The sequence below is a fragment of the Falco cherrug genome, chromosome Z (assembly GCF_023634085.1).
Source record: "Falco cherrug isolate bFalChe1 chromosome Z, bFalChe1.pri, whole genome shotgun sequence".
NCBI classification, from domain to species: Eukaryota; Metazoa; Chordata; class Aves; order Falconiformes; family Falconidae; genus Falco; species Falco cherrug.
The window spans coordinates 48,090,219-48,112,944 of NC_073720.1; the positions used below are offsets into that span (position 1 = coordinate 48,090,219).

The window sequence follows — 22,726 nt, forward strand, 5'->3', positions numbered from 1 at the left end:
ATAAAAGAAATAGTTAGCTGTCTATGGTATGAAAAATGGCTTATGATAGACTATGAGCAACTGTAAGATGCCTCAAAGGTGTGAAATTCAAGCACTGTATCCAGTCACACCACTTCATATGTGTTCCTTTGCAAAGGATTACTTCATTTTTTTAATGCCAGAATTTGAAAACATGGTTTCCAGTTGCTACAAGACATCAGTGCTACAGTCCTCTGAAATCAATGAGCTCAGCAAATGCCTGCAAAACACCAATTCCTGCAGTTCTCAGAAAATACTCTCCTAGAAAAAGAAATTATTCATATACAGTTCTTAAGACGGTGCTGCACTTTAAGTACCACTCTTACAAAAATATCATGACAGGTTTAAAATAATTGTAATAAGAACCTAATACAAGCTCATTGTTTCTTACATACAGTCTGGAAAAGACAACAGTCTTTCATTTGTCTCCGGTATCGTGGTGATATATTTTTTTAAATACTTTGTACAACCAGTTTGTAATCTCACATCCTTGCATAAGAAATTACTATAAAAACCTATTAACATGCAGCTCAAAACCAGCTCTCTAGGCTAATTTTGACAAATACATTGTAGATGTTAAGTATATTCCAATTCTCACTGGCTTAAATGTCACAAAAGTTGTACCCTGATAAGTGCTTTATTTGGCATAAAAAAACCCCAAAAACCCAAAATTTTTCTAAAGCAGTTCCTTGCACATAAAAAGACCATGAAGAAAGTATCTTTTAAGCCCTGTTGGAGCTACAGTAATACCAGGTGAGAGATTTACCTGTAAAAGCAAAACTAAAAAGTGGACTCACAGTATCCAAGTATTATTTACTACTGTTTTGCCATCTTCCTGGCTTTCCCACTTTGGGGACACAGTTCAGCAGTTACTTTAAAAAACAGACTTGTACAATGTCTTACCTTGCAATCTGCGTTCTAGTATTGAAGTCAAGAGACCGCATTGAGCGTAAGACTTCTATACACCCCAAGTACTGTAAGGAAAAAGAAACAGTTGGAAAACATGTTATAACTATTTTTGAGTTCTGGGAGAAAATGCAGCTAATCATTAAAAGGCATTGTACAAATCTTATTTTTACTTTTGATTAATCCTTTGTGTCAGGTAGGTTTTTATGATTATGTACTTGTATGTCACAGATTTGTTCTATAAACATTTTATTTCATTTAAGTCTCAAGCCTGGTTCAATATATCTTTTTATATTTAACCTAATCACTGTAATATATGTAGTTCATAATGTGTTAATGTGTTTTTTGATTTTCCTCTATCTTAATTGTCCCATTTTAGATATAAAGCCAGTCAAAGTAAAAACTAATGTTAATGAAAAAGGAATTGTGGTAAAGTGAATTCATCTAGCACTGGTTAGTAGGAAAATCTTCTTTAAGAGGGAGAGAACTAAGCCTCACTAAAAAAAAAAGGTAAATTATGGTAGGGAAAGCTGAAAAAGGCACTGGCAATCCAAAGAGGATTCCTTAATAACCAGCTCAGGGATCGCTGGGATCTAATATTTTCATTAAAGATGCTAGCATAAAGATATAGGAAAATGCTTACAAAATATACTAATAATCCATGAAGAGAAATGGCTTCAACAGGGCCATTCAAGAGAGGAATGACACAAAGGTTAGCTAATGTTAGGAAAAGACCAAAATTTTTGGCCCAGACTTCTGCCCTGCATCTCTATAAAAAAGAGGGAGTACCGTTTGGAAACATGTTAATATATAACAGTATCTATCACAAGGGTGAGAAGAACTTAGGGGAATCTTCTAGACTTGCTTCCAAAAGTGGGCGTAATTTGCAGGTGCTAGAGTCTACATGCAGCTACATCTCCTGTTGGGTATTTGGATAGTGGCTTTGTACAAAGCAACTCATGACTGGCAGTCCCATGGCAGTATCTTTGCATGTAGGTTAGGTATTCAGCCATACACCTGACTCTTGAAAGTCAGGGGAAACAAGGATGAGTCTTTACATAATGAGCCTGATAATGTTATTCTAGTACTGTGGGTTTATATCAGTTTTGTATCAGTTTTTATACCTATTTGCAGCATAATGCAATCTATTTGGGTATGACACGGTGCAAAAAATCAAGTGAGGCCACCACTTTGTGTCTGTTTGGGAATTTTATTTATACTGAAAAAACGGTGTTTTAAATAAAGAATTACTACATCAGTAACTATACAATCTACAATTTCAGCAATGCTTCTTCTATAGAAACGTGTATGTCACAAATTGTTTACAAGCCAAGGGAGTATCTAATTTGTTTTCACATGTCCATTATTATGTAATTTATTGCTATCAAATGTTGTGAAGTCATTACCACACTGAATAAAATAGACCAGAATATCAAGTGACTCTTATTCATTTAATTGCTCAAAGTTGGATTATAATAGCCCACAGTTTCTGGGAAGGGTTGTTTTGAGATCCACTTCCTAGAATTTTTTAGAAATCTCCTGCAATCTTTTACATTTTCTGAAAAGCTTGTAAAATCCTCCTGTAAAATGTCTTGTTTATTGAGATCCTGGCACATGGAGCTTTCAAGCTAAGGGTCATACTCTCAAGCTGTTTATATTATCATCACTCCTCTGTAAGTGCAAAATTAGGTAAACATTGTATCTTATTACAAGAAGTTTCCTTTTTTTCCATATACTTCTGCCTGAATACTTAAAGCATCCAGAGCAACATTTTTATGCAAGAAATTAATCCATTAACTCTATTTTTAAGTATCTCAGAGGGTGATTTGATTTGCTTGGAATTAAGTTTGTTAAATATCAATTGAGATAATCAGCTGAAGTCAGTTAACTCATGCCAATATAGAGCAATGCAATACACTTTCCTGTACTGTTCTTATGTAATTTTCTTTTAGATCTAGGATGCTTTTCCAGATAAATTTTCCCAGATATTTATTTCATATGAGATACATTTATAATTAAATATGCTGTAAACCATGTAACTATTCAAAGGTATCTCTGTGACTTTTTTATACTGAAATACTTGTTTTTCATCATTTCATCAATGTGTTTATTTAGACTGCTCAATACTAAAACACTCTTGGATTGCACTTGTTCCTTCACTTACCCAAATTTGCCACACGTCTTTTAAAGTGAAGTAATTGTACAAGTTTGAGAACCAGGTCTAACATTTTAGAAGCAAACCCTGGAAGGTAGTTTGACAAGTACATGCAGGCGTGCAAATAAATACACAAACACATATGCACACAAGTCACTGTTAAAATAAACACAAATAATTAGACAAATACCCATAAACATACTTAGAAGGCGTGCATTTAGACTCCTTTGAGTCATACTACCTGATCTGCACTAACAAAAGTAGAGACAAAACCAGACTGAAGGAAGGTCAGATGGAAAAAATACCCTGTACTTGTTTTATGTGTAGCACAAGAGACAGCTGAACACAACATAGTAAGGCTTGCAGTATTCCTGACTGATCAAGGCAAAGATGGCAACTGATTTTCTGGGATAGAAGATGTGAACACTTAATCACCACGGCATGTTTTCAAGTAACGAAATTACTGTAAAAACTGACATTCAAAAGGTCCAAAGGCCAACTACAGGGACATATAACTCACCTACTGCTATGCTTCAATTATTCCCCAAGACCAACATTGCTCTCTAAAAATATCCATTTGAAGTACATCCTGACAAGGATCCACAGAAAGAAGACATACAACCAAGATAGCAAGTAAATAAATTATTCATTTATTTCAACAAATAAATATCCTGATTAAACAGAAATGGTATTTTTTGCTTTAGGCATTCCATAAAACATTTAAAATAAAGTTATAAAACAGTCTATTTCTAAAAAAGTTCCTTTCACCCAGCACTTAATGTACATTCTAACCAATCAGCTCCTGTATGCTGTGATATTTATGCTTGCATCCTCTAGTATCCTCCCTCTCATTGCTCATATACCGAAGTGCAGCCCACCTTGAAGTAGGAAGATCTGGGACTACCAGTTCCAAGTTCTCTCAGATAACGTTCTGCCTTCTGTCTACTTTCTGATATTTGAATGAGTTTCCAGCTTGTATACCTTCCTTGAATGGTACTATGCCCCGAGGAAAAAGTCTTTCATATGAATGAAAACCTTCCCATTCAGAGGTTTTAGTTTCATAACTAGTACTTTGCATGCTAAACAGCACCTTGCAGGAAGCTGATATAAATCTAAAAGCAGAGTGCCACATACTCCTGGGACCATACCTCTCTCATTTCATGAGGTTCCAACATCCTCACTAGTTACAGTTTTTTCAGGTAAATGTAAGAGAAGGCCATATATCCCAGGTTTCTGGTTTCTCCCATAGGTGAAGATTTTTTCCATATTCCCTGAAGTACCTCTGTCTTCTCTATGTCTTGGTCAGAAAATTCTTGGTTAACAACTAAAATCCTTTACTATACCCTGTGTAAGAAAGGGTATTGAGTTCCCACAACATCTGTCAGAAACAGACAATTCAACACACGAGTGCTGAGTGCGTTCATGTGCTTAGAGTGAAAAGGCAAATGAGGGCAGTCACTGTCACTTTTGCTCCACAGACATGAACAACCCTGTTCAGCATTTTCTAACAAGCTCTTCAAAACACCACGTTACTTGAAGAAATACTCCATTGTTTGACTCAGAAGCTAGTAGTAACAACAGCAATAAATATTTTTATAAAAAAGTAGCAAGATGTAGCTCCATACAGAACTGCAAATGTCCAACCTAGGAGTGACAAATGCATGAATGCTTGAACACTTGAACACTTGAAATGCGTATGCATGTCTGATAGCAGACAAGTATCTGCCCTGAACATGGGTAGCATGAGGATCTCCCCATTACCTGCTCTCAAACAAAACAAGGACTCCTAATCTCTGAGTCTGAACTACTGGAGCATAATTAGCTCACGAAAACTGCATGGGTATTCTCAGTAAGTTTTTCTCAGACTGGTTTTAATCTGTATAACGGATGACCATCATCAAATCTGACAACCGCAGATTGTGCTTGCAAAATGACAGCCTCGTGCCAGTTATGTAAGAGATAACATGGTTACATCAGCAAACAGACATGCACTTGTGTTGTTAGCCAAAAATTAGCCAGTGCTTTCAAATACTGATGTACCTGAAATCTGCACTAACGTTGCATAGCTGCTGATAATACTGCAGGGGCTCAAAAAATAGATTCGGATTCCAGGGGTTCTGGGTGGTGTATATACAACTAGTTTTTGAAAACAGAAATCTCTAAAACATATTACAAAATACCCTGTAATAAGATGGTCAATTAATTCACTGCAAGTTTCTCACCCACAGGCTTAGGCTGTGCTGTTACTTGGCAAGTGCAAAAGTGAGCATCTTTTTACTTGCCACATCTGTTCCTCATGTGTATCTACAGTCACATGCCTAAACTGTCATGATCCCTTTTGGTTTTTTGCGGGGGAGGTGTGAGGGGTGTGTGTGTGTACCTGTTTGGTTGGTTGGTTTTGTGGGGATTTTTTGTTTTGCATTTTATTCTTGCTAGCCAAAAAGCTAGTCCAGAACTAAAGCATGCCATGAAAGTAAATGAGTAGTTAGTATGAACTGACTAGTGCTACTTAATTCCAGTAGAGGACTCCCTTATTTAAAAATAAGAGCTTTTATTTCTGATTCAGATTGTATTGCTTCTATTGCTACATGCATCTATTTATGCATCAAGATGACAATTCTTTCTAATTTCAGATATCATTAAAAGCCAAAGAGGCTTATGAAATGAGCACTGAGAATTCCATGATGTTACACAATACTTACAACTTACTTTCAAGTTTGCCATCTACCCTAAATCATATTAAGATTCAAGCCCAGATACACCCTAACGAGCAGAGCATAATACGAAAACAGTAACAGCCCAGGACTTGATTTCAAGATGGTAAGTTTGCCCACATATAATTGTAGAGCCAGTCAAGATTTTTAACATCCTTATTGGTCCATGAAAATGAGAAGAAAAAAAACCACAAAAGAAACCCAAGTCATAGCCAGAGACTGCAGGATTGATAATGGCAAGTATCTTACATAATGCGTTTTTCTCTTTAGCAAATTAATATGAAACAGTAAACCTGAATCCTTTTGCTATCGTATTAGATGATTTTCCCAGCTTAACTGAATTTAGAATACCCACTCTTTAAACAACTGAAGTGAATAAAAACCCAAAAGAACAAGGAACTGCAATCAGGTGTTCCCTTTAATAAAGTAAGTAAAAGAAAAATAATAGTAAGTGCCACAATATTTCCTTATTTTTTTAAATTGTGCATTAAATGAATATTTACTACCATGAATACCTTACTAATTTGACTGAGACATGCACCACAAACTACCTAACTCTGCTAATCAGCAGGTAAAGATCACAAAAAGAGAAGACAGCTTATCATAACATACATTTGCTTCTTCATAAGGAGATCATAGCATAGTCATATGTATTTGACTAAACCACATAGAATCCTGCAGCAGCAAATTTATTAATTTTGTGAAGACAGTGGAATCTTACAAGCATTACAAATTCATGAAAACACTAAACTTTTATGTTGAGAGAAAAAGTGAGAAAAATTTTTTTCTGAAATCCTTCAGGCACATCCGGCAATACAAAATCCTTGCCAATACATAAAATAGCCCTCTGATTGGTGGCTGCTGGGTATTTCATAGTATCCACCTGCTAACAGAGGCAGTAATAAGTCATTGACAAAAACCTGTCTGAATAAATACAGTAACAATATAGTCCTTGCTATTTTTAAGATAAACTGGGTACAGGGTTATACCTAGAATTTGAAATACATAATTATCCTTTCAGCTACCCGTACCAAAATGCCTTACTCTATGGTAAAGCACTTCCCTGGAAGGCTGTATTGGCATGTGGCAGCAGGACCTTTCCTTCCACATCTTCAGGAGGAAAGGTAACTGCTTGGGATTTTTGCCATCAGATCTTCTACACTTACTCAGTCAGTCTACACAAGGAGGACATAAAGCTTCCACACCAGTTTTGCAGCCTTTGAATTCGACATTGTGTGCAGAGCCCTGTACCAGGCTAGCTCATCAGATCTGTGTGCGAGGTAGAGAAGGTCTGGAGGTATGGCTCTGCATCCAGATTCTCATCCAGTTGTGAGAATCCTCTTTTTCATCGTGTTACCTCCAGCCCGGGTTCTCCACCCAGCGTGCAAGAGCCAACGCACACCCAGAGCAGAGCAATTTTTTTGTTGCGTGTCTGCCCAGAGATGGGTGCTGGGTGGTAAATGCACAAAGCTAGCACACCTCTTAACACAAGGTAAAACATTTTATTCACTTTGAACATTTGTAAACAATTATGCTTAGTCATACTTAATTCTCACTGGTTCTTAAGGGCCTCATCTTCACCAAGTTCTGTGGGGAGGGGGCTTTCTCAGTAGCAGGCTTTCTTTGCTATAAGGTGGATCTTCTAGTATGCTAATTAGGACAGTTCACATCTAGTGCCAGAAATTTTGGTCTCATTAACCATTTGGTTCTCCTTGAGCTTATCTTGTTATTTATTAGCTTGACGTATTTATGGTGTCTATTCATTCTCCCAAGGCCATGTTTTGTTAACTGTTTATAAGGATTAACTAACATCCTTTGTTTTTCAAAATCTTTCTTGTTACTTTTCCCCCCCCATTTTATTTTTAAAGTAAATAATTCCTGTATCAATCTGAAACAGTGGCTTCTCATCCTGACCATAAGAAATGGCCCAGACATAGAAAACTGACATTCCTGAGCTCTTCTTCACCTAGATTTTCCCATTAGCAAGGCAAAATGAAAAGGAAAGAAGGAAAGGAAATAAGGATAGCATCTTAAATAACAGTAGGGATGCACTGTATGTTACTAACAAACCCAGCAAGCTTCTTCAGGGGCTATCCTCTTAAGCAGTTACAATCACTTGCTAATAATGCTTAGTTTTTAACAACAGCTAATACTGACCAGTATTTACATCACTAACGCAAGTTTGTGCAAAATTTTGTTTCCAACAGTAATGACACAAAATATGATGTTCTTATACAGCAGGTTGAAAAGCATAAATCCTCTCACCAGTTAACAGAAAGACTTTAAAACCTTTTCAAAACAGCTAAATGGTTCAGTTAATTGGGCTAAATACGGAGACAGCCTATGTTTTGAACTCACATTGAATAAAAAGATTGCTTTAGAAGGAGGGATACTCTGAAGACATCTCTGCACAGCAAGACTGAAGCTGTTGTGCATATACTATCAGTACAGCTGATGAAGTAGGATATGAGCTGATGTCATTAGCAGTTATGAGGCCTGAAGACTGTGGGAAGCTCCTAAGGCTGAATCTACACTTGAAATCTTTTAAATAAAGAGGTACTGCATTCATACTGAAAATGAGTATATATAAAGGGACTTCAAACATACGATGCTAGTCATTACATCACCTAATGATGTGGCTCAGCTACCTGACTGAGACATAGATCCCGGTGGGAGCTTGATAAATCTTTCTGGACTCAATGGTCAGCTAGCCCAGTGGAGCACAGCTAGTAGAACAAAAGGTAGCAATATAGGGAGATAATTCTTTGTATTACCAAAAAGTCAGCGTTTTCTGAAGACCTGCACTTTAATGTGCAATAAAGCTTTTTCTTTTGTGTTTATATTTTGGTTTTTTGCTAACCCTAACAGCTGCCCAATGCTAAGAATGCCAAACCTCAGGCAAACCTTTTCCTGGTAGGTGGAGAACAGCTGTACATTGTCATGCTATCACCACAGCAAAAATCCCACCCAAACTCCAGCACCACAGAAGTCTGCAGGACACGCTTTCACTGCAGGTGTTGCTGATAACACAAAGCACTCATCTGGCATAAGAGGCAGCCTTTGGCAAATACTGGCTACCATTGATAGCAGCATGGTGGGAAGGTCTTGCATGCACACAACCCTTCAGATTTATGTCAGTTTACTTAGATATTTTAAGCGGAAGGATGGAATGGAAGATTAGTTCTGTGACATTTCTAAAGTAGGGTGAGTTACAATATTAGAAAAAGCTGTGGGCAGAAGCAAGACTGGATATTCAGAGAGAAATAAATTTGTATGAGCAGTAGTCACAGAGCTTTAAGTCAGCTGCTAGAGATTTCAGTTTCTCTGGTAGTTTGGGATATAAATATTTGCCTTTAAATGTTCTGCTTAGCTAAAAAGAAACACTATATTGAGATCCTGCCTAACATGAGTGTTATTCTCCCAGCCATGCCATAGTCTCCTGCCCTTCTCTCCCCTTGGGGCCAGACACATCTTCAGGACTACTGAAGATGCAGATCCCCAAGGGTGACCTGATGACTGTGCTCTACCAGCTTAAGCTGAGGGACCCACTCTCTACCACCTTCCCATGCTTCCCCAGTATCTGCACAACACCACACCTGCTCAGGGTAGCAGCAATCCTGCATAAAAAACACACTGGCAGCCTTGTTCTGAATGAGGAAAAGACCTATATTTAGACATTGTCTGAATCTAACACCAAAAATCTATTATAAACATATGCTGCCGTGAAAAACAGAAAGGCACTCTTCTGTGCTTTCATACTTTTGCAGTTGGTAATTTTTATACCAGTAAGTAATCATGTATAGAGCTTTACAGTGAATCAATATTTCCCCTAAAGGGTTTTTTCTCATTAAGGAATGCATGTTCTAATCCAGACAGAAAATGCTAAGTAATGATTGATTGAATGGAAATGGAACGGAAAATCTAAAAACAAGTCTTCTTCAGGGTTCAACTACAAATAAGCCTTGACCCTCCAGCTGTAAATTTATCATCACAAATTGCTCCATAAGACAAGTGAACCAACAAAGCTTCTGAACTAGTACAAACGATGATGGATATGATGTCAATTGCATTTGTCTTGGAAATAGGTGGTTTGCTTCTTCAAAAATGAGTGAGAGGAGAACTGAGTTCTCCCAGGAACTCCTCCAACTTTGGCCAGCATCTAGCTCTTTCCCATTTCTTCTGGGCTTCTGAAGTATAAAAATATTTCAGATGTCCCTACACATGTGGACTTCAACAATTCTTAACTGGTGAATGTTACCCTACTCTTTCAACAAGCTGCCTTATCCTATTTGAACACAAGGGTCAGGTTTGCATAACTAATAATAAAGGAGGCAAACTCATGTGTTTTCTGCATGAGATCAGTACCTCCCAGAAAGTACTTCTGTGATTTATACACTTTCATTTGTTAATTAACACATTATTTTTAATATTATTCAAGGCTATTTTGGCAACTTATAATGTTTACTGTGTATTGCTTCTCTATTTTATTCTTTGAACTGAATGCTTGGATTTTCAATAACAGGAATGGTGCTAAAACTATGCTATTAAACTGTTTTGGTAAAAGAGGTAACCTTCATAAGCTCTTCTCTTGATTTAATTTTCATAGTAGAGTTATAAAACATTTTCATAAGAGACTGCAGGGAAATAAGACTTTCTTTGTATACCTATGCCTTGATATATTTTGATTCACTGCACCAAACAGAAAGAGTGTTTGTTTAGCATCCAGAGTACAAAATAATAAAAAGAAAGGTCACGTTTTAAAATTTTCACTGCATGACTGTGAGTCACTGCATATTTGCTAGACATCTAACTTTAATCATGTAAATCCTTTTCCAGTAAATTTGCTGAAGATTTTCATATGTAAAGTCATAAGTAAAGCAAGACTGACTTCCAGAGGGATGCTAGAATCAACTATAAAACAAAGTGCCCATCATTGACTAATTAATACTGAAAGGCTGTGAAACTTTTTCATCTAAATAAATTCATCCTAAGTCTAACCCACTGCTAGCAGAAAAAACAGCTTCTAAACAAAGGAAGGCAACTATATTGTTCTATTTCACATGCCTTTGTTGCACTGGGTTGCTTAAACGATAAAAAAGAATCAGTCTGCCTTAACATGACAAAAAAAAATAATTATATGCACCGACTTTTATTTTCTCTGTATTCTGTAAATGCATGTATTTTTTTATTATACACAGATCTTGAAACCCTATATATTGACTTCAAGTATGCACAAATGTACAGTGTTGCTGTTATTAAAAATGCTTATCAAGAGTCCTTAAGTCTAAAAATTGCTAATTTTTTATTATTTCTGAAATGCAATATATAAATGTTTATAAAAATACTAGTTTTTGCAGGTACCCGTATATATCTTTTAATAAACTGACAAATATGGATATATACAAAAAGAGATCAGGATTTTTCAACACTCAGAAAAAGCTAGGAATAGGTTATTCCTTTTTCTCCCATGGAGATCACAAAACCTGTAAAGACCTTCTTCAGCAGCTAGGGATTCCTATAAACAAAGATACCTTGGAGAAGATGAACACCTGTTGAATGCCTCCAAATCTAATTAACAATGAGGCACAGAGAAAGCACAGCATTTGCAAAAGAGAACATACTCATGTGCCACCAATATCAGGACAGAAGGTAGAACAATACTAAACAATACTTTCCATGTCTGTTAACACATTTCTGAAGTATGATGAAGATTTTACATAACTAAATATTATCACTTGCTGGGGAAAGGAGATATCTGAAGAAAAGGTGTGCAACAATGTGCAATATTTTCACTGTATTTCAGATTATAGTTTCCTTTTGTTGTTAGAATGTATTTTCACTTGACTTTAGTATAATACACTGTATTTTTTATTCTTTTCCTGTATCAGAGTTGCAGACAGGAGTAGCTGTATAAATCTCCACACAACATGAGAATATGGGGCATCTTACCAGCAGGAAAACAAAAAGTCTATCCCACAAACCTCTACAAGAAAAGAAGAAACCATTCTATTTGGGACACATCTACAATTCTCACTACATATTAATAGCAGTTTTACATTTGTCCTCTGTGAAAGCATTCTGGCAGCATCTCACAGTCAAATCATACAGTAACGATTCAGAACACCTTAGGAAAAAAAAGAGAAAAAAGGAAAAGGATTCAGCTAGGGGAAGAATATATTTTATCTTACCTTGAAAAGCAATTACTTAAGTCAACTCTAAAGTCTTATTCTTGCTAGTAAGGGGATAGATACCACTGAGAAGAAAATTTTGCTTCTGACAATTTTCTAATCTCCGTCTCAAATGGGATTGAAAACAACACATCTCCAAAGAAAATACCTTTTCCTTATTTCTTACTCATATGTGAATGAATAAGATTGCCAACATCACACTCAAAAATATTCATGCAGTACAGATGCCAAATGGACTGGACTTCAGTAAGATGCCACAAAAATCCCATATCAGTAATTTTACAAGTACAGTATTTCTTACATTCTTATTTTACAGATGTGTGTTTTTGCAGACAGAAACTCAGAAATGCTAGATCAAAAGTGCACACACGGGACAATGATTTATTCTAGTATTCTAAATGTAATCACATTCTGCGTTATGCCTCAATTTTCTGTATGTGCCAAAAGTTTTCTTTAACAAGGGCTACATTTTGAAAAAAACTTAGATCTATACTTTTCAGGTTTAATTTTGAAAATATATAACACTAGGTGAATGCAGTTATTGCAGTGTAATATTAATCAGCGTAAACCACTTAGAGTATGCACTGCAGTACCACAGATTAATTGTTTCATTTCCACAGTGGCATACTTTAGTTCAGTGAACACTTTCCAGACTGTTTTTCTTGCTACCTTGAATATACACTAAGATATATTTCCCTTTAAAGCACCATGCAGATTAGTTCAAGCAGCTTATGTTCTACATCAGAATTCCTTTAACATAAACATGCAAAATCTTATGCAGCCAAAATATTATGCTTCAATAGTTGAAAATCATAATTAAACATTTGAAACCGTAATATGGACACTGTAAATATATCTATTTATTAAAGAATTTCTACTACTTCTGTCATTAACTAGAACTGCTTGATGAGGAGTATTATTAAAGCAAGACTCAGAAGATGGAAGACCTGACCGGTCCATTTCCACTATGCTCAACATAAACCTATGCTAAGTATCTGAAATGCTACAGGACTATGATTTTAAAATTGTACGTGTGGAAGTATGATTTAGAAAGGACCCTGCCACTGTTAAAACTGAAAATCTAAAACATACGAGGAAGAGGGAGTCATGAACACTACACATGCATCTGGTCTTCATCACAAGAGTCTGGCAATTAAATCACATTTTTTTCCTGAATATTTATCAATCCTTAACTTTCTTATGCTTTATCTATAGTTACTGGTGTTCGCAGTAAGAGTGCCCATAAGATGACCTCCAATGTGCAGAACAGAGCAATAAGGTGAGGGACATCCCAGGCTGGATTTAAATGATGAAAAAAACTCTAGAAGGACTTCTTGCAGCATAAAGTGCACAAAGAACCCCAGCAGAGCAGCTCCTGGGGGACTGGGGGCACCATCAGGCCCTAATGGCCCCAACCAGCCATGCCTGGGACCCCTCCTGCCACCCCTACCCAAAAGCTGCAAGGTCAGTGTCAGCGTGGGATGGGACCTACAGTTCCTAGCTTGTGCCCTCCTGCCGAGAAGCCCTGCTCTTTGAGCTCCTTGGCAGACATTAATATTTCCCAAGATAGGTTTTATATAATGTTTCTGTTAGTGCTCTCAGCTTATTTCATGACTATAAAATTATTTACAAAAGGTTCAACATGACACAAAGATACACCTTCAACAATCAGCATTTTAAGTTTCCTCTTCCAGAATGGGCCTGCTTGATGTGCAGGCTGCAACTATTCATGTAACTATTGCTGTAACAAATAAATGGATGCATAACAGTCTCAAATCCAGGGGTCATCTACACTACATAATTAACTATTTTAAGTAGTCTCAATTTTGTTTCAACTTGAAAAGTCTACTGCACCTAACTCTGCAGGCTGTGCATCAATTCTACTTCTTCAGGTGCCTCTCACATAACTTACTACTCTTTCTGCCTATCACTGAGCAACCCAAATAGCAACTCGCAACAGTAATCTACAAATACTTTCATAAATACTGCTCACCTCAAGCTCACAACATATACCAGACTAAATCTCTAACATGAACAAAACCTATTCTGTATCTCACTGTATCCAGGGTATTCTTCACAATTCAGATCCTGCAAAACATCCATACATCATACAAACTTTGAGCTTATAAACAATTTATTGTTTTTTACAAAACATTTTTAGGTATGGATTTCATAGGTAATCTTTCTTTTGCGAGTCCCCTGTGGCACACACTGTGTGCTGAGTGACCTTCTTTGGCAACTGGTATAAAGTGCATCACAGAAGACCATGATTCAAAGGTAGCATCTGCTGATCTGGGCAAAAGCTGTCTTTCTGTCCCTTCAAAATTCCTACTCTAATTTCTGTCATGAATGTGCTCAGTTTGCAAACTGAAAATATACTTTCTGACCTGCCTATGCTGCCTACCCAGCTAGAGACCTTTTAAAGCAGCAGACCTTCACCCAGCAGCTTTACAGAGCAGTTGGGTCTGTCTGGTGGAAGAGCACTGCACTTCAGTGTTGTTTAACTATCACCTCTGTCAATAATTTCCTGGACACCCTCAAGAAAATTACTTAAATCCTCTACATCTTCATTTCCTCTTCAGTAAAATCAGAGGATTGATACTTCTCATTAAACAGTGCTTTGTATCAGAGCTTGTAAACAAACATCACTTTGTAGTGTATGAGTATCTAGTAACAACAAACAGTCCCACAGGAGCTAGGTATTATTAATATTATTACTGTTATTAATCCTACAGTAGACTTCATTGCCTTCTTAATGCTGCTGAAGTGCACTAAGAGAAACAGGTTCAATGCATCTGCCAGTGCAGCTTGATTTCATACCAGGCCCACGTAAAGCTCATTAACTCTGAAGGTTTTTGTCATGCCTGAGTGTTGTTGAGGGTAACAGTCATCCAGGAACAGGACCATACTAGGGACTGCCTTCACAGTTTCTGTCTCTGACCCAAGAAAAGGCTTTCGGTGGATTCAAAACACTTGGCTGATATGTTTTTACAGTTTATTATGGTGCTTGCAGTGCAGATTCACACTTGTTTACCTCCTTTCAGAAGACTCCGCACAGTTTATCCATCTAACCTTTTCTCTTCATTCCTGCTCAGACTTTTGGAAAAAAAAAAAAACAAACCACAAATAAAAATGAATGACACTGTAGCATCTGCATTCAACATGTGGCGACAAAACATGGCCCCTACATTTGGTGGCAAAAGCAGTGTTTCTTAAACATTCTAATTCCTTGGGAAGTTACGGGTACTCTTAAAATGTCCTGTGGTTAACTAAAGTAGCTTGTCTATAAGAAAAGAGAGCAATTCTGTTTCTGATAACTACTTCATCAGAGGCACGCAGTGTCAAACGTCAGTCAGGGTGCTATTGTCCAGAGACATGCACCCCGTTGTACGATTGTTATGCTATTAAGAGCCAAAAATGTGAATTAAGGCATGTTAGTACAACATGTCCAGATGGAAATGGTGTTGAGCAAGTTAAGACAGTATCTTCAGATAAAATATCTTTCTTTCAGTCTTGTCCTTATTATTTAAGGTATTCTTCAATTCCTGTCTTTAATTTCAAGATTTGTTCTGAGATAACAAGAAAGACAAAAATCCCTGTATCAGCAGATATAATGTGATGGTGCTGCGGAAATAAGGCCTAGACAGCTTCTTCTGATCACCTCGTATTATTTTCTTTGCATCTCCCTACACCCTATTTATTTTCACCTTTCATCTTTTTGCTTGCCATTCCTGCCTGATTTCAAAGGGCTTTTTTTAGTCTTTAAACTTCTAGCTGTGACTTGGATTGTCCGAGGCCGCCTTCTGAGACTGAAATCTCTCCTGGCCCCATGAAAGCTTATTTGAAAAATCTAGGGAAATATTTATCACTTACTAAGCAAACACTCCAGATTACCCATATTGAATTGCACCCAATCCCACTCTAAAATAAGTGATGACTGGAAATGTGGTGGCACCGAGCCCCATCATTATTCCCATCACAACTCAGAAGGACAGGTCTCAGACCTGCCTGGAGCAGCCAAAGGTAGAACTGCAGCACATTTCATCATAAATATATAGAATCAAATGAAATATGAATATTGCATGACTACGTAGAACTGTAGAGTCCCTTCTTCCTCTGTGACTATGGAATTTGTTTCATTGCTTAGGGGACTAAAGCACCCTGAGGGAGTGTGAGTAGCTGGGAAGGCTGGCTGTCTCTGGTACTATCGCAGGGCAGATCTGCATTTTATTCCCATTGCAAGCAACAAGAAATTTAATGTTGATATGTTGTGCACTTCAACTTTCTTCTACAAAATGAAGCCAGGCTGCAGCACAAGTATAGCTAGTGTGTTAGTGGAGGCAAGGTTCCTCAATGGGTTGCATGGTTAGTGGACAAAGGAGTGCCCCATCACGGGGACAAAACAGTGCCTTACCCAGCAGCAAAGGCAGACATGAGTTTTCCCTGAGGAACTCAGTACCTCCGTGTTTTCTTTATGTTTGTAGCAGCAGATATTTATATTGGGCACACAGCATTCTTACTGTGACCATTATTTGAAGACAAGAAACCAACAATCCAATTTCCAAGAAAAAAACAGAGAAGGAATTCTGGCTGAATGCAGCTTTACCTCCTAAACCAACCAGTTAAACTTATCTGTGGATTTTAAACCTTAAAATTTTAAATATCTAGTAGGACGGTATAATTTTTGCTTTAAACAAATACAGTTCTGACTTCAACTAGCCAAAATAACATTACCAGTGCCCAAACTGTGTCACTCATGAAATAACCCTAGTTGTGGAATGATGCCAAAGCTTCCAAGGCATTCTGCAAACACTACAAATGTACTGCAGAACAGACATTCATGTTGAGAGTTGAATCCTTCAGCACCGAAATCATTATGTGCTTTGCTTTATATTAAAGGTGTGCAAATGTACAGTAATAGTAGTTGATTCATATAATTGGACTAATATTATAATTAAAGACTCTACTGTATGATTTCTGCTCATAGGATCTGATTTAATTTCTGTGAGAAATGCTCTTTTCGTATCAGTGGGCTGTAGAACGGACCCACAGCGTTTCAGATTCATGGAGTTCAAAACACAGATTTTCAACAGTTCAACAGGCATCAACATAATCCTTTCATAGCTCAAATAACAGTGGAAGAAAATACGAAGGATACTAACTGATTGCAAAGGAATATGGCATACTAGGAGGGATTAATTGCTAAAACCAATGCTGTCTTTGTCACTTACTTCTTTCTCCCCTAACTGCATGCATGCAGCATTAAAATCCAGGGTGCTAAGCCAGTTTTGTAAGTCTTTTCGCTCTGGCTAACACTGGGTACCTGGGTTAAGGACAGCAGACTGAACTAAAGGGTTAGTATTCAGACCTATTATCACCATACGGCTGCAACACAGAACCCACTCCTTGAAGATGTAAACCTCACTACAACCAGGATGCTCTGGGGCTGTGTTCCTTATTATTAGAATCACATGCATGAAATCATACTGAGTATGTTTTTACTCAGGCCATGTCAAACTATCAGTGAATAACTATTAACACTACTGCAACTTAACTGATAGAAGCAGAATTTTAAATCTGATTTTAAAAAAAACAACCACCAAACAAAAAAACCTTGCACAAATTTTTCTGTAACCAAGGAAGATAAATTTGACATCATCCAAAAAGAGAAACTAAAGCCATGCTGTAACATTAATATTATATTAATTTTTTTCAAAAAAAAAGGTAGATTATAAATTTTAATTTATGTCTACTTAAAGGAGTAAGAAGGAAGCAATAAACCCTCTTCCTCTTTTCTTACTGGATACACTGGATACCTTTCATACAGGTAGGCAAAGAGTACCACCAGAAACCACAAAGCATTGGTATTTTGCTCCTACTTTAAACAAGCAGCAAATCAATTCCAGTTAGAACAGAAAGAAAAAAATAGAAACATTCCTCCAAAGAGCCCTGAAGTCTTCTAGGGGAAGTGTATGTTGTATCTTCTACTATGTGAGCTGTGATTAAGGCTGTGCTTCACTGTCTGGGTTAGTCACTAAAGAGAAAAGTAATTTTGTAAATTCTATGTCTACTTGCAGAGATCTGCTAATATCACAGCTGCCCTGCATATATGCTGAAAGGAATACTATAGTACAGAATAAAAGCATGCAATAAGAGCATGCAACACAGCAATCCAGTTCTTCCTTAAGCACATACTTAACTTCCAGCATATAGGAGTAGCCTCAGCTATTTCGACTAGAATGTTCCCGTAAACAGTGTCATGCAGAAATGTTTGCCTAGCTGAAGCCTTTACTTGGTAATGTGTTTGAACAGCTTCACAAAAGATGTTTATTTTCCTCATCAGATATAAATTGTTGCTATCCCCTCCCAAGACATTAAAGTGTTAAAATGTTAAAGAAATAATTGTAGTTATGATTAAACTCTTTAGATACTTTGCTGTAACATTAAAAATATGCTTTTTACTGAAATATTACTCGCCCTGCTTCTTTTAGGTGAAATTCTTTCCCCTTCCTTTCTTTCAGATACTATCTTTATAACTGTTTTTTTAACAGATACAAAGACAGCTCATCAACACTTGTTACAAAGCCCTGCATGAGTTACCTAAAGACAGACATGCATTTGCCTCTTGACTGTTGATTGTGCTCTTAATTAAATGTAACAAAACCCAAAACATCTATGGCATTACCTAATTAACTCATCAGTAGACATTTATCATTGGAAAGAAGCAGATTTCATTAAACCACTTAACTACTGTTACGTTACACATTTTACACTTCTTTATTATAGGTATTTGTTTTTCTGACAAAATGAACATTTATAATCAGTCCATATAGTCATCAGTCCCACTCTGGGGAAGAACACTGAGCTCTTCAATGACTTTCATCACAGCAAACTCTTTCATTTTTTTTCATTAATCCATAATTTGTTAAACTGTTCACATTAGTGTTAAGTAAAATAACAGTTACCTCACCACTTTGTGTCCCCTAATATGACTACAGTAATTGTCTTACTTGTTACAAAAATACGGGTTTGTTTTTTTGAAAATTTTCCTATTAAAATAATGTATAAAAACACAATACGAAATCCACAGGGAGAAAAAAAATACAGAACGTGGCAGTACTTTTATGGCTGAAAACAATTCCATTGCAGCAGACCATGAAGATGAGAACACAGTTCCTATTTACCATAGTCCTACACCCATTTGTAAGCATTAGAATTAACTGCCCATGTAAAAAATGGGTAATATGTGAAAATGTGGGGACAGCAATAAAGTAGCAGATTTGTCATACATTGCACATACGAACTTTGTGTCTCTTACTTCAGAATATTCCAATGTGAATTATCAAACTGCTCAGTAGTTACAATTTACCCTATCCCATAGATAATTTTCATGTTTTAGATGTGTATTAATGAGAAAATAGTAACCCAGTGCACATCTACACACAAAATGATAAAAGATTTGCTGGTTAACAACAAATTAATTTTTGTCTCATTTAACTAATGGCATATGGAATTTTCTGCAAGGCATATGGTACTAATTAAACATGGTACGAGTCCCCCAGATAGTCCATATAGCCATGAGGTATCCAAGGAATGTTTCCCTTCAGTGTACATTATCTGTGTATTGATTTGATGGTCTGAACGCATAAAAGCCCTGGGAACTAACAATGTTTAATGATGTGGGAACTGCACTTCTATTCTTATCTATGTGAATGCTGCAGTTGCTGAGGAAAATTCTGAGACACTTAATGAACAGACAAATTATGAACTAACCAGGACCACTTTATTTTCATTCACTCATTAACCACTGATTTTTATATTTATTTTTAACCTTTGTTTTTACATTTAGTGCCATGTTCTGTGACTCCACATGACAGAGAGCGTGAAGGTAAAGATATAACACTATTTTTCTAATACAAGCAATAATCTAGATTCCATACATTTTAATGACATTAACAAACACCTAAAATGTAAGTTGTATGCTGCTTACGATTTATTTTGAAAATTCTAATAAACAATGTGTATACATACACTTTCATGTATTTGACATCAGCTGCACTGATTACAATACTTGTTCTACTATCTGTGTTAGATATGGGTTAATTATTAACTTTAACTCTAAGTCCACTTGTATATAATTTTAATTCTCTTTTCAATTCAAGGATATCAGCTTCCTCTGGCATACAGAAGGTCAACCACTGAAAAAATTAAGAAAATGAATACAGTGTTTGTTCTGCTTCATAACGATAGCTTCAGGTAAAACAAACAGCAGCAGTGAATTCTCACAGTCATTATCTGCCTACTTGCAGCATCATATGCAAACTAAAAAATAAAATATTTGAGTTCCCTGAGCTAATGGGGAAATGGTAAATGACCTTCATTAACCAGAATATTTCTGTGCAGAAGAACAACAGGGTCTCAGCACCACTATACATAGCATCAGTGGGGTTTTTTTTATTGAGACACTTCTCAAACAGTAACAGATCAGCAGTTTATGTTCTGAAAGGTAGCACTGACTTTTTTTGTAGTTTCAGTAAATTTCAGATTAGTAAAAAAAGACAGTACAATTTCAATAGTGCTCTGAATTAGCCAACTTACTCAGTCTACCATCACTTGCAAAATGTACCATCACCACTACAAGAAAGAAATGAAAACTGCTTCCTAGTGCTCCAGCTGTTAAATATGCACTGTCCTTTTGATGAGACTTGAAAAAAACTGGCGAGAGTTAAGGAACAAGGCTGTCACTCAGTTTTAAAATATCCTGATATAAAGTCATACTGCGACTTTTATACCCAAAATAAATCAAGATTAAAAATAGACTTGTAATCTTATTAATAGTCTCCTACAAAACAGTTTAACACTTAAGGTACAAAAATCACTCAGCAAATAAAACACTGTGATTGAAGAACAAATTCTGGACAATAATGTTATTTTTACATTTTCTGCACACTGTGCTGGAAGGTGTAACCAGAACCTTACCCAACTACAAAAACACTGCACATACTCTTCTCTCAAAGGCTCTAATTTAACAGATTATTTCAAAATACTTTCAAAGCATATGGAAATATTACCCTGTAAACTTAGGATATTCTTCTCTTGACATGCTCTATCAATGAACTGAAAAGAGCAATAACATTTGAGGTGGCTGAATTCTCGTTATGTAAAACAAGCTGCATTTTCCTGTTCTACCCACAACAGTATTTCTATTTGTGGAACACAGTAAGAATTGCGCTCTGTGCCTTACTGCTTTAAGATTTCAAATACAATTTTGCTTTAAAAACACACATGTCCTTAGAGGTATTTTCAAACCTCAAAAAATATCATGCAAGATTAACAGTTCTTCACATATCAAGGAGACTTTCTTTCCTCCTATGTATTGCACCAGACATACTGAAACCTATCCAAGATATATACAGTATGCCAGATTACAATGAAAACCTAAATTCAGCTAAACCCAGCTTTTATCTTAGGAACAGTATTTTTACACAGTGTACAACATTACCTGACAAAGAACCTATCTGCAGGTTTGCTCTAATTTAACAAAGTAACCAAGCTTGCCAGCCCTGCCCTCCTGCATTTGTATACCATGCACTATGCACAAAAAAAAGAATATACAAATAGAGATCCTTTCAGCCTGTCTAGTCTGTCACCAAAACCAGCAGAAAATTTTTCATTGATAAAAACAGAGAATGGAATAAATCAGACCAACCTTCACAATGTACGTCACACCAGGTCCCAGGATCTTCTCACTCGAGTGCAGCCATCCTTGAGAGGGTTTATTGACAAAGCTGCTACTTTGATTCCAGTCTTCACCTCCCGGGTGCGTTTCATCTGACCGTGTTTTTTTCCCCATACTCATCTTGCTCACGTCCTGCTGAGAACACGAAGTGGCAGAGACAAGGTTACATGTGTTGTCTGAAGCCCCTGCTGCTGAGCTAGAAGCACTCGAGCTTCCCTGCAACCTGGAGACAGCAAGTTCCTTTACTGCAGAGGAGAGGTTTTTGATACCCAAAAGGCTGCCTGTGTTAGAGAGTTTCAAGTGGGACACTTTATGGATGAGGTTACATAGGGTGGTGGGTCCATCTTCTTGGTCCTTGCGGGGAACCTCTGGTGAGACCAGGTACGAAGATGCTGTTGAAGTCGTAGCAACTGCTGAGACCTTGCTGTTCATGGACAAATTGTGAATAAGATCATCAACTGATGTCACTGAATCATTCCTGAAGCGGTTATACTTGGTACGTTGAAGCATGCCCTTCTATCTGGTTTCCTGCATATGTTCTGGCAAACCTGATGCCAACACAGGAGATGTCTGTGCTAACATAGCAGGCGATTCATAACAACACAGACGGATAACAAGATTTTGGGGTAAAAAAGAGTATAAGGAAGAACAAGAAAAAATATATTTTTAAGAAATTTCTGATGGTTCCCCGTTAAGGTTGGGTGAAGTAACAGTTTTCTGTGACAGAGATCCCAGTCCTGCTTAGAGCTGCCAACTCGCTCACAGCAAAAGCATGACTCACACAAATGAGAAGGACCCTTTTCAACAAAAGGCTCAGTGAACACTGCAAATCACTTCCTGTAGCAAAAAAAAAAAAAAAAAAAAAAAAAAGAAAAAGAAAAAAAAAAAACCATCCACCCACTTAGAGCATGCTAGCACCAATCAATTCTCAAATTTCCTTTTCCTATCTTCTCAAACAGGTATTTCCTTCCAACCTTTAATTCCTCCTCCCCACCCCCTCCCCCCA

General features: G+C 36.9%; 1 protein-coding gene across 2 annotated transcripts in view; it reads right to left on the bottom strand.

Annotated features, from left to right (window-relative positions):
• The window catches only part of SHC3 (SHC adaptor protein 3), a 100,841-nt gene that overhangs the window by 40,786 nt on the left and 37,329 nt on the right, over positions 1 to 22,726 (bottom strand). The window contains exons 3-4 of one of the 2 annotated variants that reach the window (XM_055699725.1): positions 21,691 to 21,852; positions 922 to 992 (exon numbers count right to left, since the gene is read on the bottom strand). In XM_055699725.1, coding sequence (XP_055555700.1) covers positions 922 to 992; positions 21,691 to 21,840 — 221 coding nt within the window. In that variant the 5' untranslated portion in view covers positions 21,841 to 21,852. Of the gene's footprint in view, positions 1 to 921; positions 993 to 21,690; positions 22,507 to 22,726 lie in introns of those variants that run through there. The other variant, XM_005435914.4, reaches the window with a different exon arrangement.